Raw genomic sequence first — 18,058 nt, forward strand, 5'->3', positions numbered from 1 at the left:
AACAGAAAGAAAGCCAGCCACTAACTGCGAGTGATGTTTCCCTTTTTCATGTACTTTTACCGAGTTGACCCCTGCATGAGAAACATCAAAATCTGTCCTACAAGTACTGCAATGAGCTCTGAATTTGTCACTTTCAACTCGCCTTAACCACATTTTCCACGTACTTGCCAACGGTTGGTCATACCATCCCTGGCATTTTAATTCAACCTTAAGAGCCAACTGGCCTATTTACATTATAGAGAAACCTGTGGTTAGAGTCCAATTTAGTGAAAAACCAACTATGTCCTATGTCCTATGTCAAGCCAGGTTCTCCATCTTTCATTTCCTGTTCCAATCCTTTGTTGAGCCTGGCTCTCCAGACATCTAAATGACATTACAATGTTCTATGGATGTTTTGGAACACAACCATGTTTCTCTATGTTGTTAGTAAAGGTCTCAGGCAAAGGTTACTCTATGTATTTTAGTTCATACATCTATGAAATTTATTTTATATTTTGTTTCCTAGGTGCACCACTGTATAGCTATGTCTATGAAATCACTCCTTGGTTACAACAATGTCAACAAGCGGCGAAAGTGATTTTCAAGGTTTTGGTAGTGATTTAGAAGATGATAATGAAGAAGATTCTGATTTATTGTTATCTGATGATAGTAATGTGGTTTCCAGCGATGAAAACAGTGATAGTGAGAGTGAGGTACAAGACACTGTTTGTGATGATTGGAAGGAGTGCACGGAAAATGACCGTGATTTTGATTGTCTTCCATTTGACTCAAACGATACAGGTTATAGGCCACCTTTACATGATAAACCAACTAATGCTGTACATTTTTTTCAACTTTTTTTCAGTGTTAGTCTTTTCCAGCAAATTGCAGCAGAAACAAATGCCTATGCAAAACAAAAAATTTCTAAGATCATGCCACTGAAGAAACATTCCATTTGGTGGGGGTGGACAGATGTATCTCTGGAAGAAATTATGGCTTTCCACGGAGTTTTGTTGAATATGGGACGAAAAGCAAAAACATCTCTGCAAGACTTTTTTTCGGAGGATTGGTTGGATTCATCTGGATTTTTCAAAGATATTTTCACCCGGAAACGTTTTTTGCAAATTTTTTGGGCATTACATGTGTCTCCTCCCGATGCTGCAAAAAGAGAATGTAGGCCAATGATGTCTAGGCTCAGCAAAGTGAAAAACATTGTTGAATATACTGGCAGTAAATTTTTAGAATACTATAGTCCAAGTCAACATTTAACAGCAGATGAATCTACTGTAAATTTCAAGGGCAGGGTTGTTTTCAAAACATGTATTTGTTATTGTTATAAATTTATTTGTTTTTATATATATATACCTGTGTTTGTATTGTCTTTTGGCCCCTGCATGTGTGTGATACTGACTGAGGGATTGTAACCCACAAAAACCAACTAAGTGGGGTCTTCAGATTTATGTAATAGCAGATTCACTGAATGGTTACATTTTAGGCCTGATACCATATTATGGTTCTGTAACTACCAATGCCTTATTATGACCCGATCTTACTTTCACTTCTTGTATAATTTTGGAATTAATAGCAATGGTTCAAAACATTACACAGAAAGTGGGGTACTTCCTCTATACAGATAAATTTTATACAGGTGTTGACCTTGAAAATGAGCTTCTGAAAAAGGGTATTTATCTGACAGGAACTGTACTGCAAAATAGGAAGGGACTTCCAATTAAAATTAGGAAAAAAAAAACCTAAAACTCAAAGTACATGATGTGAAAGCCTATAGAATCGTATGGCGTCGATCAATGTCCAATAACGCAGCAAGAGCATACACTTCTTCACCGACACTAGGATGAGTTGGCCTACGGATGTCTGCCACATTTTCACATCCCTCGATGAATGCTTTTACCAACCTAGCCACTGTTCTGTAAGTCAATGCAGATTCCCCGCACGCCTATTTAAGACCTTGATAACACTGAATTACTGTAAAACCTCTGGCACATTCAATCTTTATCCAACTCCATTGTTTCTGTTTCAAAAACATTATAACAACACTACATTTGACGCCAGCTAACACAAGGCTCTGTACTTCTCGTCAGTGTGCATGCGCATGATGTGGGGAGAGTCAATTTGCTCTTAGGTAAGGTAGGTGTATGTAACTAACATGTGGTATAAACAACATTATTTGGTTCCGTTTCATGGCGTCTCTATAGCAGATTTGCCACTACTAAAGTTACAACCCTCGTTTTTATGACCATTTCTAGTCCCTGCTTTACATTAAAAAACCATATTTTTCTAACTGTAGTCAATTTAATTATTTTAATCATTTTCTCAAGGAATTTTATTGGTATACTTCATTTTATATTAAATGGTCATGATACAGAGATTCGGTTCTGTTTAGCATAATGATTTTTTCCTTCACTATACATAATTGCTTCTAGTGGTGGTATCAGAACAATATATTTTTTTTGTATTTATTTTCTTACCACCTACATTAATTAAAATTGAGTGCCAAATTAAACATAATTCCACTGTGGGGCTCTGATTTTTGTAAAAATATTTTTTTCCCCGTGCTGATTTTAGTGTCAATGTAAGATAACTGTTAGCAAATGACTGTAATAGTCCTACCCTGCGCCAGCCTGACCGCATGGCCACTCAAGATGCGTGACGCTAGAGTGGAGGCTAAGACACCAAATGCTTCCTTCCCTGGAAATTTTGCCAGGTATGTCACAGCTTCATCACAACTAGCTCCCCAGACTAGACCACTCATTCAAGGCAGCCGAACACGTGGTGACTAGAGCTCGTTAAATCATTAGATACAAGAGTGCACATACAACTTCCACTTGACTGCACAGTTTGCCAATAAAACAGGAATCCATTATGTGGTACACAGGATCATGTGCAGGATTTCATTATTTGGAAGGAAGAAGGGGGAGGGGAGATAGAACCTCTTGACCTGCTGTTTTGGTTTCAATTCTTTCCTTATGTTTGTGGGAAAGATAGATTTTTTTTTTTTAGGATTTCTTAGGATTTGAGGGGGGAGGGGATATACATATACCCCGCATCATCCCTTCAGTGTACCTACACTCCTGATGGTACGTTTCAATGCAAAGGAGCACACACGTGAATGACCATTGAGCCAGAGGCCAACTCAAGGGTAACGATAGCGCAGTGAGACAACACGGACAAGGCACACCAAGGCACACACCTGGTCTCCTGACGCATACAGGTGCGCCAGTAGTTCGCCATTGATGAAGTCCTTTACGTTGTTGATTATCAGCATCATGACAGTCTTGGGTATCAGGTCCTTGGTGGTCTTGGTGACTATCTTCATGTAGGAGCCAACCAGGTTACGTATGGTCTCCACCTGCCGCTCGAACTGGGGATCCATGGAACCGCTAGCTTCGTTGCCGCTCTGGAACACAGCAAGCCACATGAACCACTATAGCACTATGCAGTACTGCAGAACTCCATGCCATGTACCTACGACAACTGCCAGTTTGTATGGAGACTATAAACAACAGGTATAACCTAAATATTAGTAAAATATCCACACAGAGGTAAAATAAAAAACCAAAACTGTTTGTCTTAAAAATGAAACTTTACTTATTTGTAGCATTTTATAGTCCTGAAATGTCTCTATAAGGCTAAATTATTCACAAAGAAGGGTTGCTTTCCGGATTGAGTAACAGAAAGTCAACATCATATGTTTCACTAAAGCTAAATTGTATTGGATCTTGGTATTCAAGAAAATGCATAGAATCAGTTGAAAAAAAAAAGACGATTTATGAGTAACACATAATATGTGCTGCCATCTTCTAGGAACAACCATCAGTATTCATATTTATGCAAACAATTTGACATCCATTAAACAAAAGCTTTGAAGTTTACACTACACACTAGACTCTACAAAATAATTAACACCACTACTATACAGTAATGAGATAACCCATCTATCTGGTAATTAAAATATTACACATGTTCGCAAACCATTGAATAATCAAAAAGCTAAAATATGTTTCAGTATTAATATTTATTTTCAAGCAATTTACAAAATATTTACTGTCTTATTACAAGAGATACATAAGCAATATTTAATGGACAAAATGCCAATTTACAGACGTCGTTAAGATTCTCCGTTTTCATAATAAACACACAAAACTCTGTAGTTCCATAGCCAAGTGTCTAATTCAATAATAATTACTGAAAATCCTTAATACTTGGCAGTAATGCACCACTAACACGCCACAAAAATCATTCTACAGAGGGACTAGAGAATTATTTCCCTTTAATGTAATGATTATTACATAGGCATACAAAATCTAAAACACAGTCCCTCTCACGAACCAGTGCACTTAACTGAGAGGTTAAGAGAAGAAACATTCAACAAATAAAATTATTTTGTTCCATAAACAAAAACCTCTATCAGCTGCTTAGGTCTGTGCAAATACTATAATAATTTTTTGTAGTGGGTTAAATATGACTATATATTTGCAAATATTTGTTAAAAATAATATTTAACAAAATTTTTTTTTAATTTAGTTCTATCAAAAATGTGGCATTTCATTTAAAACGTTAAAAATATTTTTTAACATACATATTTTATTTCTAATATAATTAGAAAATTTAGAAGTATTTTAAAGAGCTTAGAACCAAAATAAAATTAACATAATCACCATAAAAATACTTGTACAGTGAAAATTGTTTAACATTTGGAAAACAAATATGTATGCTTCATCTAATATTAATTATCACCTATATAGTGTCGGCCGGGAGTTCAAGCCGGACAGACGTGTCTTGTGCGCGCAGTCGGTTCTTGTAATTATTGATGTTCAAAGTGTGATAACTATCAATATTGATTTGTCTCTATTAGATCAGCAAGACTTTAAGGGGTTTCCCTTACCCTTACAAGATGGTGTATTTGTGAACTGTATTAATAATACTAATTTAGCCATGTTCAGGTCGCCTACGAAAAAATCGTCAAATAATACGGTCGACAGCCTGAATAAAAATTCAAATTCACCTTCATTTACTCTGAAACTTCAAGACACCAACATGGATGATCTATTTAATATGGTAAAATCTCTCTGTGTTAAGTTTGATGAGCTTAAGAGTGAAAATGCGGTGCTTAAATCCTTGTTAATGGACTCAAGAGAAGAATACTCTTTAATCAAACAAGAGTTAAAAGAGATCAAAAAAAGCTTATACATAAAGCAAAATTCAGACTTATCTTACAGCCAAGTGACCAAAAGAGCGCCCAATAATAAGGTGATCGATGTTAATGGTGCAGTGAGTATACCCAGCAACAGCTCCACGTGCAGTGACCTACTTTCTGGTCAGCAAGAAACGCGCACGGTCAGGAACTCCAACAATAACAACCAGCGAGTCGACTCTGAAGGTTTCACGTTGGTACAAAAACAGCATAAGTCAAGACATAATGAAAACCCAGTTGGTACCCATGATCAAGAACGTAAGTAATCTCCACCCCAAGTAGGAATACGTAATACATCCACTCTTAAAACTGTCTCCAAACCTACCTACAAAAAGACTAAATCCCTGTTTGTTACCCGTTTTGAAGCCTCAGTTAAAGAACAAGAAATTATGGATTACATCACAAATGAACTCAATTTATCTCAGGTCAAAGTTACTAAACTCCGAACGAAGTATAATACTTATGCTTCATTTCATATATCAGTACTTGAAAATGACTTCAGTAGAATCAATAATATTGTGTTTTGGCCAAGTGGCTGTTTAATTAGCCCGTTTTACGGTAAACTACATCCCGATCAAGTCTACACTAATGCTACCAATCAAGACAATACAGCAGTGACCATCATGCCTCCTAATCCAATGGCGTCAACTTCCACATCTAATTTGATGCTGGAGGAGCATCCTACTTCCCACAGTGAAGCAGTTCCTTAGAAATTATGATATTGCATATCAAAACGTGAGAGGATTAAGAACTAAGTCTAATGAATTTCTGGAAAACCTTTTAAACTCTCATTACGACATTATTTGTTTAACAGAAACCTGGCTCAACGATAACAACATAAATTCTCACTATTTCACAGACCAGTATATAGTTTTTAGAAATGATAGAAATCCTCAACTTACACTAAAAATAGAGGGGGTGGTGTACTTTCAGCCTTTAACAAAACCAAATTTTTATCAGTGCTACCTGTTTACATGTACGACTTTCCCGGTATTGAAGCTATCTGGATCAAGGTAAAAACGTCTCATGCAACAACTTTTATCATCGGAACTATCTACCTAGCCCCGGACATCTCGCCGAACAAATATCTCGAGTACCTTGAACACTTGGAAGAAAAACTATCAACCACTCAAGAAGATATTTTAATTCTTGGTGATTTTAATGTTCCAGGTATTGATTGGCTCACTCGGCACTCTTCAAACATTACTCATTCACATGTCAAATCCAAAGCCAATTACCTTCTCAATTTTGTGTCTACATTGGGTCTGACCCAATATAATCACACCCAACCTTGCAAAAATCTTCTCGATTTATGCTTAACAAATCTACCTCAGTGTACAGTAACGCAAGCCTCTGAAATACTTACCAAAGAAGATCTGTATCATCCAGCTCTAAACATTAACATTGAAATTTATTCTAGCTCAAGAAGTGTTTATCCTCCCTACAGAAATTACAAGGATGGTAATTTTTTAGGTCTTTATAACTCCATAAAAAATTACGACTGGTCTCATTTCTATGAATCAACCAATGTTAATCATCAGGTGGATGTTTTAACAAATTGTATAACTGACAATATGAACATATTTATACCACTAATTTCTAAAAAATTACCCAAATATCCATCATGGTTTTCTAATGACTTAATTCAAGCATTAAAATCAAAAAAACATTTTCATAAACTTTATAAACGATCCAACAATCCTTATTATTATTTACAGTTTTCACATTTTCGCAAAATGGCAAAATCTTATATAAAACGTGATAAAATTAATTGGATCCGCTCTACTAATAACAACATCAAGAAAAATCCAAAGAAATTCTGGAAGTATGTTAAATTAATGAAAGATGGTTACTATGAACAATATTCTTTAAAAATCAATGATGATATTTGTGATGATCCAAATGTTTTATCTAATGTTTTTGCACAATATTTTTCCAGTTTCTACAAGACTTCAACCAATAATGTGACGTCTTCAAACATGTCCTCGGATTCTATTCCTATGTGCTACATTTCCGAATCCCTTATTCTATGGGGCATCAAGGCTCTCAAGTCATCCAAATCCACCGGCCCAGATGGCATCCCTAATTTTATCTTAAAAGGCTGTTCGTTCTTATTAGTTCCTCTTCTTTATCATATCTGTAACACCAGTTTGCATTCTCAAGTTTTCCCTGACAAATGGAAAATAGCAAAGGTCATTCCGATACACAAACATGGCTCTAAATTGATTGTGTCAAACTACAGACCAATATCTTTACTTAATGGCTTCGCAAAAATATTTGAAAAAATTATACACAAAGTTTTAAATTTTCAACTTCAAAATAAATTATCAGCCACTCAGCACGGTTTCAGATCTGGAATGTCCACCACTACTAACCTAATTACTTTTCTTAACCCAATCCATAATGTAGTTACTAACAGAGGTCAGGCAGATGCCTGTTATTTTGATCTAGCCAAAGCATTCGATACAGTAAACCATTCGCTACTTTTAAAAAAACTATCAGACTTTGGTTTTTGTACTAACTACTTGAACTGGTTTTATAGCTATCTCAATAATAGATATTTCTTTGTATCTGTCAATAACCATAAATCCTCTTTACACCATGCTAGTTCTGGAGTACCACAAGGTGCCACTCTCTCACCTCTCCTCTTCAATATATTTATAAATGACATTACCATGGTCCTTAATTACTCAACTGGTGTACTCTTTGCTGACGATCTGAAAATCTCTAAAATAATATCTACAGTCAATGATTGCGCTCTTCTACAAAGGGACATTAATGAAATCAATAATTGGTGTCTTCTAAACTTGGTCAATCTTAACGATAGTAAAACTAAGGTAATATCCTTTACTAGGAAATATAACCCTATAGTTTATAATTACATTCTGAATAGTAACCCAATCTCAAAAACTTTCATTATAAAAGACCTTGGTGTCTTTCTAGATTCAAAATTATTTTTTCATAAACAAATCGACTACTTAAACTCCATTTCAAAAAGAACATTTGCTATTATAAAATATATCACTCATTATGCTACCAATTCTGATTCAATTATTTCTCTTTACTTGGCATTAATTCGATCTAAATTAGAATACTGTTCAACTATCTGGAATGACATTGGGTCGACTGATATTGAGAAACTAGAAAATTTACAAAACAAATTGTCTCAACTAATAATTCATAGAGGTTTTCCGCATCCCAAACTTATTCCTCTAGCAGACCGTAGAGCCCATTTGGACTATCTTTTTGTACATAACATTTATAACTATAAAATTAAATGTAGCTATATTCTTGAGAACACCGGATTGAGAATCCCCCAATTCAATTCTCGCCTCTTTTCTAGTTTATGTACTATTTATAACAAGAATGATCTTATTTATAGACTCGTTAAAAACTATAATAGACACAACACCAAGTCAAATTAATTGTGTACAGAGCTATGTTAAAGTATTTAATGTAATTTATATCCTCATACTAATTATAGTCAGTATTTTTTCTCTTTCACGTTTACATTATTGTACTCTATTAAATTTTATGTCTTGCTGCTTACTATCTTACCACTTTGTACTAATTATTATTTTAAGTATTATATTTGTATTTGTCCTTGTGTTGTCTGTGTGTATGGATGTCTTGTCCTTTGTTTCTTGTTTCTTTATGTATTTGTGTATATTTTGTATATGTCGTGCCCACCACTAAAGTCCCTGGACTGTTGGTGCGCATGTAACAAAAATTTAAATAATAATAATAATAAATATACATGCAGGAAATTCATCACGAAACTTCGGGCACAAATGAAAATATAACAGTAACAGTAGGTCGTGCGCACAAGGTATTCCAACTACTGATTCACAACAGCGCATACTGTGCCCGGCAGATAACTTGGTGTCTGAGCTCCCTAGTCCTGTCTGGGGTAAAGGGGAGAGCAAAGAGAAAGTGATACCCTATTGTCAAGGTCAGCGGCCAGGTTTGTACTAGCAGAACAGAAAACATTCGACGTGTGACTTCCTACACTACGTAAGTCTGTATCCACGCCTGTGGGGGCCCCAGGGCGGTAAGGCCTTTTGGCTAAGAGCGCTGGGTTACCAAACCAAAAGTGAGAAATCCTATGAATCGTACTTGTACTACAAGTGTAACATTGTGTAAATTGCAGTGGTTGTGCTCGAATATTTGTACTCATATGTCAGGAAAAGTAACAAACTATTATCTAAACCTGCAACGTTTTACTTTGTCCCATCAAATATACTTACGGTGCCTGCTAATTATTATGCTAACCAACATTAATTGAAATGTTGTTAACTCAGTAACTAGCGAAAACCAGACACAATTTATTTTGGAAAACTAGGTCACTTAGTATGTAAAATAAATTTAAAACTATGCTTCTCAAATCATTGTGTTCTCAAAGTAATTTAAAAAAAAAGTCTCACAAAAAAAGCAAACAACCAAAACATTACGCAGTTGTAGCTCTCCGCGCGAAAGCTATCTTATAGTTGATGACGCAGGAGCCAGTCTAGCCCTTATCGTTCTCCGGTTTCCGTACCTAAAACGTGCCATTTAGCGCTGGATTTACATTTAAGTAAACATGGAGCTTTTTATGTTATATTTGCTGCTTTAAGGCTAAGATCCTTAGTTTTGCAGCCTCCAAGAAAAATATTTCTCCCATGAATATCGTAGTAGATAAAAAAATTAATAAACAGTAGAATTGTAAATAAAACTTTGAATTTTGTAAATATGATGATGAAAATTTTCTCAAAAAATTCTTTCTTATTTAATTTTAATTTAGAAATTTTCAAAACTAAATATTAGGTATATATTTAAACGGTACACAGCTGTTAATTTGCACACAACTTAAAGGAGGTACAATGAACAATTCTCCGGTTTAATTTTTTTAATACAACGTACAGAATTTAAATAATCTGAGTACAAAATATTGTGATTTAACTGTCACTTGCCGCTGATGAAAGGAACGAGTTCAACAGTTTGCCGCTAGAGCTCCGGTTAGTTCCGAGTTTACTCACTAGATGCCTCGAATATCGCAGGAGTTCAGGCGGGAATATTATCGCTTCGAAACGGTCAAAACACAACACTAGTATCAGCAATAGTAATCAATGAATTGAAAACCGTCTCACGTTGTCGACAATTTATATAGATATATTTGTCAGCTTTTCAGTGATGTAAATTATTATTAATATGCTTCACTTGTCGTGACAAATTTATTCATAGAATATTTTTTTTATTTTTAAAATAATCTAACTACAATTACTGAATTGTTTTAGTAGATAGAGATTTATTATAATAGTTGGGCGTCTTAAAAAAAACTTATTTTGGAAATAATAAAGTGCTAAATATGATTATAATATCTAACCTGTTTCGTTTACGGGCATCTACGTGAACGTTGTACATTACATTTCATTACAACATTATTTCACATATTATCTTAGTGACTTCATTATGTATTTTGATATGAATCTACCTTAGCACATGAATGAATCCTGCAATCACGGTGTATTACAATAATAGCAAAATGGTTTCATATAATAATATAACTTCCAAAATAAATTTAAATTATTAAATTATTATTTATACTTCTATCCAAGAAACCTACATTCAAGACAAATAAATAATGTTTTAGATTTTATTAGAATATTTCAATTATTGTAAAAAAATTTATTTGCAAAATGACAATGATTTTCTATAAATTTATTTAATTATATTTCTTTAGTTATATTTATTTAATTAGGTTTCTTTGATTATATTTGTACCTCGACTTTAGCTCTGGTAGAATGGGCTATACCTCTGGGTGTAATGTTACATAAATGAGTTATGATGAAAATATTAATAGTTAGTATTGCAAATTTATAGAGATGTTTAAAAAAAAATAGTAACTGAAGGACCAGCCGCCTATGGCAACTTCCTCCCGTAGTGATTTAGTTATGTATATAACAATACAAAAATTAGGGCCAATCTTTCGATGCTGTCGTTGAACAATGGTTAACTAAAGTCGTTTAAAATTACCTTTGGTTTTTAACAATAGATTTTTCACTACCCAAGCATTTATTGTATCACTAACCTTGAGCAGTTAAACATTTTCGTTAGTTACATAAGTGCGTTAGAAACACAATTACAAGGCAGTGGCGAGTCTTTTTTTTTCTTCTGGGGTCATGTAAAATTATGTTTGTAAACAAATATTGGCCAGAAAGAATTAGGTATATATTTTTCAATTTAACTTCCGCTACATTATTTGCAACTATAAATGATCAAAGAAACATAAGTTCCAAGTGCGCGCACACACGCACGCATATGTATACATGTAAATACTTTTGAACAAATGAAATGAGGAGTTTTAGCAAATAAACATTCAGGTAATTTTCCAAAATAAAATTTTAAAGACCTTTATATTGTGTTCTTACATTTGCAGTTAGATTTATTTAAATTATTTGGCAAATATTACAATCTAAAAACTTTTTTAAGTATGTCCAGTAATTGTTTTTAGGTAATTTTATTTGTGTTACAAGAAACCGAAGACCTTGCTGAAGTAAAATTATTATGTATACAAAATGTGTTTAAATGGGTGTGTTATACTTAGATGAAATTGATCTAGAATTATATGAAATAAAATGCTATTGTTTTACCAGCCTTTTAGCTTTCTAGCTTACGTGAAATTGTTATAATTAAACTTTATTGCCTAAATTTTGAATTGCTCGAATATGCAAAAAGTAATTCACTCGCTCACACACTGGCCTATACAAATTCCAACCCACTACCAAAAGAGCTGGAAACTTGAAATTTGGGTCGCAGCCTCAATGAGGAAATTTGGAAAAGTACCGATTTTTATTTTCTAATTACTAAAAAAATAAAATTAAGAAATATGCACGCACCTTTAAAATCGGTGTATACCTTCTTTCGGAAGAACGTTGTTGCAGAAATTATTGTTTACTTCTCATGCTTGTACAAATTGAATAGTACTGTAAATGTATTTGATGACATAAGCAATAGTAAGTTATTAGCTGATATTGAATACAAACAATTTTTTTCGTGACTACAAAAAATAAGGTTCTCTGCTTGGCGAGTGATTAAATTATACTAATGTCAAAAAGATGTTATCGGGAAAAAATAAATGAAGTTATTTTATACCACTGATTCACTACCCATAAAATCAAACTGCAAAGTCTTTGCAACTGGTATCTCACACAAGAATTATAAAACATATTCGTGCTTCATTTTGTATAAAAATAAAACACATATCATATAATATCGGGAGACAGCCTTGAAAATCGTGCCTATCACCAACATGGCCAATCAGACTCATTGTCATGTTTACGATGGCAAGACAGCTAGCAAACCAGTTCAGTTTATATGCAGCTTAACTGAAAAATTTATTCAATATTTTCGGGGTAGTTTTACGCTCAAAATTAATACAAAACCAAATCAGCAATCCTTGTATGATCATTTATAATAGTACAAAAAATCTTCCATTTTTCTTTCGAATTGTATTGAGCACTAAAATATTGATTTACTTTTGGCCCAGGTTTTATTTGACGATACTCTGTAGAGTTTCGCTTGTTTGCATTGTTTATTTATCAGGTTTAATTCATGGCCAAATTAATTGAAGTGTAACACAAATTATTTATATATATATATATGTCTGGTTAGGAATCAGTATGATGTACTAGAAAAAATATGTCCTATCAGTGTAATGAATAGTTGTACCCTTACAAGCGTTGAATATTTATGAAACATTTTATTTCTTTGGTATTTAAAGCCGCAGACTTGTATTTTATTTATTTCATTTAGACAACAACATGCGTCCGTGTTTTCTACATGGCACGCTCTGTAATATTTTGAATGTTATAGTAATTTTGGCTTTTTAAAATCTGTGATTTGTGCAGTAGACTAATTTGTAATTTTTTATAATTTCTTTTCACATTTTTAATGATCCATTTGCTAATAGTATATACACTTCTCCATTAATTATAATAAACACATATTCCATTATTGGAATTCTTTCAGAATGGGTATCACAAGACTACAAAAACTATTCTCCTGCATAAGAAAGGTGATAATACCAGTAAAGAAAATTATCGTCAGAGAGCAATTACGTCTTATATCTAGGGACACCTGTATTTTGCGAATACATTTCGTGTCAAGATATTTTACAAAACAATGTAGATTTTTCTTGTAATTATTGGCTGTGGTCGGTGAAGGCTGTTTTCCCGCACTTGACGGGGCCAATGAGGACGTAGTTACCGTACTGCTGCACGCCCGCAATTCGCCAAACCTCTAAGAAAAAAGCTACAGTTATGTGTGAAATAGCCTGACACGAGATGTATTCGCTAAATACATGTGTCCTTACTTATATCGAAAAATATTTGAACATTGTATGATAATTTTAAGTATGAAAAGTACAAAATACTTTCAAATTTTATACATGGTTTTATATCAACTCTAAGCAGTAAAACATATACTGCTTATTTTCTACAAAATATATCTATACACGGCAACTGTTTATGAATCACTTGAGTTTTTTTATAAAGCATCTAAGCCCTTGACTGTATAAATATATTGTTGGATGAATTAACTAAACTAGGAATACTATAAAATGCACAAAAATGACATAAAGCATAATCTATCTATTTAGCACAGCCTCAATAATTCATTTCCTATTGTCAAGACTAAAATTTAAAAAATGGCGAAAGAAGCAGTATAAAATAACTATCTCATTATCTTTGCGGGTAACTCAAACATCATACAAACAATACGAAATATTCTTAAACGCAAGAAAGAATATTTTAAACACTGTAAATAACTTAGATTTTAAATCAAAGGATAATAATCAGTCTGTAAAATTTAGTTTTAACGATGAGTTGGAAACAGAACATCAAACATATAGCATAGGTGTTACTGCCAACAGAGAACTCTCACAAACAATACAATTCCTTTCTGCGAAACCTGCAAGCTCCGGTACCTTCTGTAATTATATATATACTTATATACTTTTTTCGATAATGAAGTCAATCTGAATTTATTGCCTTTTTTTTCCATATTTTTTTATACATTAGATGTATATAAATATAAAAATTTATGTAACAGGATGAATCTTAAATGGTTTGAACAGTTATCTATAATGACTTAGTTGGTTTGTTCATTAAAAGCCTTTCTTTTTTACTGTTCAAGTTGGATTCCTTTATAACTAAAAAAAATATATATATCACGTAACTAAAAAAATAAATAAAAGAGCAAACTTCTGTTCGTATAAAGGTGTTAATTTTATGAAAATAATGTAATACAATTTGTTCTCTAGATAAGTAGATTTAGAAGTAAGACTTCATATTTCAGTCGTTACCATGGTACGACTTCCGGAAAAGTTTGACATATATATATATATATATAAATCTGGAAAAAAAGGCAATAAATTCAGATTGACTTTATTATCGAAGTAGAATAAAACACAAAATACACTTGCAGAGAACCACCAAATATATTGCGTGTTTCTGTAATGGAGTTAAACTTTAAAATCGCCTTTATTATTTCAAAACAATAATTTAAAACTCCAAGCAAATGTAAGAACACGTCTTCTAGATATAACGGAAGATTATAATGCCGTGTCCGAATTCGCCTGAAGAATATACATGTAGATACTTTGGAAGTGACTTCGCAAGGCTGTCAGAAATGGACGTGAAGTATGCTATGCAATACGCAAGTAAATGAATCTGTGTAATTCTCGCGTACTTCCAGTTGAAAATAAGTCTTCATTTGAAAATTTTTTGGTCATATTTTATATATCATTTAAATAATTTAAGAGGTCGTAAAATAAATATCATTTATTTTGTATTTTACTGGTATCAATAAATAAATTGACAAAATTAATTTATGGATGTTTAAAACGAAGTTTCAACAAACACATGTACATATTTAGCCTACGGATCGTTACTACAAAACAAAAGTCCAATAACAATGTAAGATGCCGTAAATTCACGTGAAAGCGATGGACTAATTTCACATGCGTTTAAAAATAAAATCTAAACATCCTTTTCGGCTGGCTAAACATTGAACATATCCGGATTCGTCAAATGCAAGTGAAGTACGCAAGGTTGTAAACATGTAACTGCATTACTTTATGATTAAATTTTAATATAATTATGCATACCTCCAAAAAATGTTCAGTTAAAATTAGTATTGTATTGGTGTTTGTATTAAAATATAATGTATACCGGGTATATTTTTATTGTGTTTTAAGATTTGTTGACTTTTGTACCTCATGTACTTTTGGTGAAAAGTGAAAATGTAATTATGTAGGTATTATTTATTATCAGGGCCCAAGGCATAACTATATGTTCGTTGGCCGAAAATGAATTGTAGTTATACTTGTATATCTAAGAAAAATATTTGTATTTTGTATCAATGTAAGTATTTTATTATAAATTTTTTATATTACTTAAAAATATTTTGTACTCATAATATATAGTTTCCATTTGTCTTAAGACATAATCAAATTATACACTCAGCAAAAAATATTTATTGGTTCGCAATTTTTCATTGTTACAATATTTAAAAATGTTAATTTGCTATTCAGCAATATCAACTTCTAAAACGCGAGTAAAAATTATCATTAAATTATATCAATGGCATATTTATTGCATTAGTATTCCTTGCTCCTAATCACTTACTCTGGTTGATTACCTTCTGTATAACCTCAGTCAGTGATCGTAATTTATGTACACCTTTTCCCCACTAAGACGATTCAGGTGCAGATTCTGGAACAGTGTTTTTTATGTACGAATGTGTCAATAAATCCGTCAGTTTGTGGGTGGTGTTGGGGGGGGGGGGGGGGGGGAGGAATTACTACTCTTAAAATATCACTTTATCTGTATGCTTGATAAAATATCCTTTGGTTAGCTCCCTCTGAAATATTCTTATACAACCTATGACGTGTAGCCTACTCCTTAGATATTTTACTTCCAACACGTTTCATTGCGTAGAGAAGGCGATTCTTCGAGTATGTGGCCCTTTCAGAATTAAATTATTATTATTAGTTACAACTGATGTTTATTTCGAGCCTCTTTGACTTCCAGTTCATACATAAAAGACGAACTACCAGTGATGCTTGACGTCACCAGTAGGGATAGCATGAAGGAGCTCCTCATTTCGCCAGACGCGACTGGCATAAACAAGTATTTATATTGCAATAATAAATTACTAAATGATAGCTTATTTTTCGAAAATATGATTATGTTTTTTACAAGAAGTACGAATGCCAGGACATTTACTAATAACATCATTTTTAAACATCACATATAAAAAAAGGAAGTGTAATCAAAAGCAACAAGCTGCAGGTCAGCTAAAAACGCAAACCAAACATTTTTCTAGCTCTAGCCTCATGTATACATACTTAAAAATATAATACATTTAAAACACTAAAATTAATGCAGTTACCTGCAATATTTTGAAGACATATATTCAGCTACAAAAAATTCTCGGATAGTATAAAAAGTTCGCCTGTATATATAGTTGCACAGAAAAATACAGTCCTAATGAGATATCAAATATAGCAAATAATACCGCTTTGCAACATAACGTCATGCTATTAGATGGTCAACGTTCAACTGTTTGTGTAATACACATACGCACACACCTGTGACAAAATGTGTAAAGAAATAAAATTTGTAGGAGCGCAAAACCTTTGTAGTACACAGTTAAAAATTATTATTATTTCTTTTACGGGGGCAGGAAATCTACATTACTGGCCAACTTATTTGAATGTAGTGGTTAGCTGTGAACGAGCGTTCTTGCAAAAGAGACCAAATCTGATAGTTTTGGCCACATAATCACCGCAGTAAAACATACCATTTGTATATCGTATATGTGTAGTGCACCAAATTAATATTTATTATAATTACCTTGGGTTGCACTCGGTTGCGTACGGGTTTCTAACTGAAATGTACCAAAAATAGTAATATTTATTCTCTTGCGCTTTGTTGAGGATCTAGTAGTCTTGGATGGGTGTATGAGAAAGGGACAGAGAGGCAAAGGGATTGGAAATCTAATGCTCGCCGAGGAAGAGTACACCCTTCCCCCACCCCCCTCTCCCCGAACCAGTCGTAAACATGACACCCCGCTGGGCGATAAGAATTCTGAGAACAGCGTCCTCTTTCCCACCCCCCTTCTTTTTTCCGCGCGTCGCTACATCGTTCAACCGTACTGCTAGTGCGCTCTGTTGAGGACAAAGATAACTATGCGTGTCTTTGCCCGCTCGCGAGAAACTCAGGATCTTAGCCTTAACTTCATGTTAGTCGTTTAGGAAACACCTGCTTGTGTATGTGTGGCTTTATATTTTAATGCACCTTTAATTGATTATTTATTATAAATGTAAATACAATTTGCATAGTACTTCCACTTCAGAATGCATATTATAACCTTCAAAACCTCATATATATTATATCATTTGTTTAATGTAAGTGTGAAGTTCTCTTTCCATGATAATTGATTGTATTAGGTGAAGAAAAACAAAATTAAGTTAAAATTAATTACTATTATTACTATTCGATTGTCAGCATTCATAGTGTACAAACAATGCAGAATATATAACTTACAATGTTAAACTTTCCATTTAAGCCACTTTTGCACTTTTTTTTGGAGTAATAGCAACTTAATCCATAGAATAAATGTATTAGTATAATAATTACATAATTTAATAAATTCTAGGAAATGTACACAAAATCACCCAGAGTGCATTACCGACAATAAAAAAACCACAAATCTTCATAAATATCACAAACATCTGAAGATAAGAGTGAAGTGAAATATGAGAACGCAAAATTACGTATCACATAACGTTGGTACCTTTAACGACTGTGAGGTGAACGAAGTGGA

The 18,058-nt window shown here is 33.2% G+C and overlaps 1 protein-coding gene across 6 annotated transcripts in view; it reads right to left on the reverse strand.

Moving 5' to 3' along the window:
* LOC134527482 (dynamin) overlaps positions 1 to 18,058 on the reverse strand; it is a 269,590-nt gene that overhangs the window by 58,863 nt on the left and 192,669 nt on the right. For all 6 annotated transcript variants that reach the window (XM_063360189.1, XM_063360186.1, XM_063360188.1 and 3 more), the window contains one exon: positions 3,188 to 3,394. In XM_063360189.1, coding sequence (XP_063216259.1) covers positions 3,188 to 3,394 — 207 coding nt within the window. The remainder of the gene's footprint in view (positions 1 to 3,187; positions 3,395 to 18,058) is intronic.

This window comes from Bacillus rossius, chromosome 1, assembly GCF_032445375.1.
Source record: "Bacillus rossius redtenbacheri isolate Brsri chromosome 1, Brsri_v3, whole genome shotgun sequence".
NCBI lineage: Eukaryota > Metazoa > Arthropoda > Insecta > Phasmatodea > Bacillidae > Bacillus > Bacillus rossius.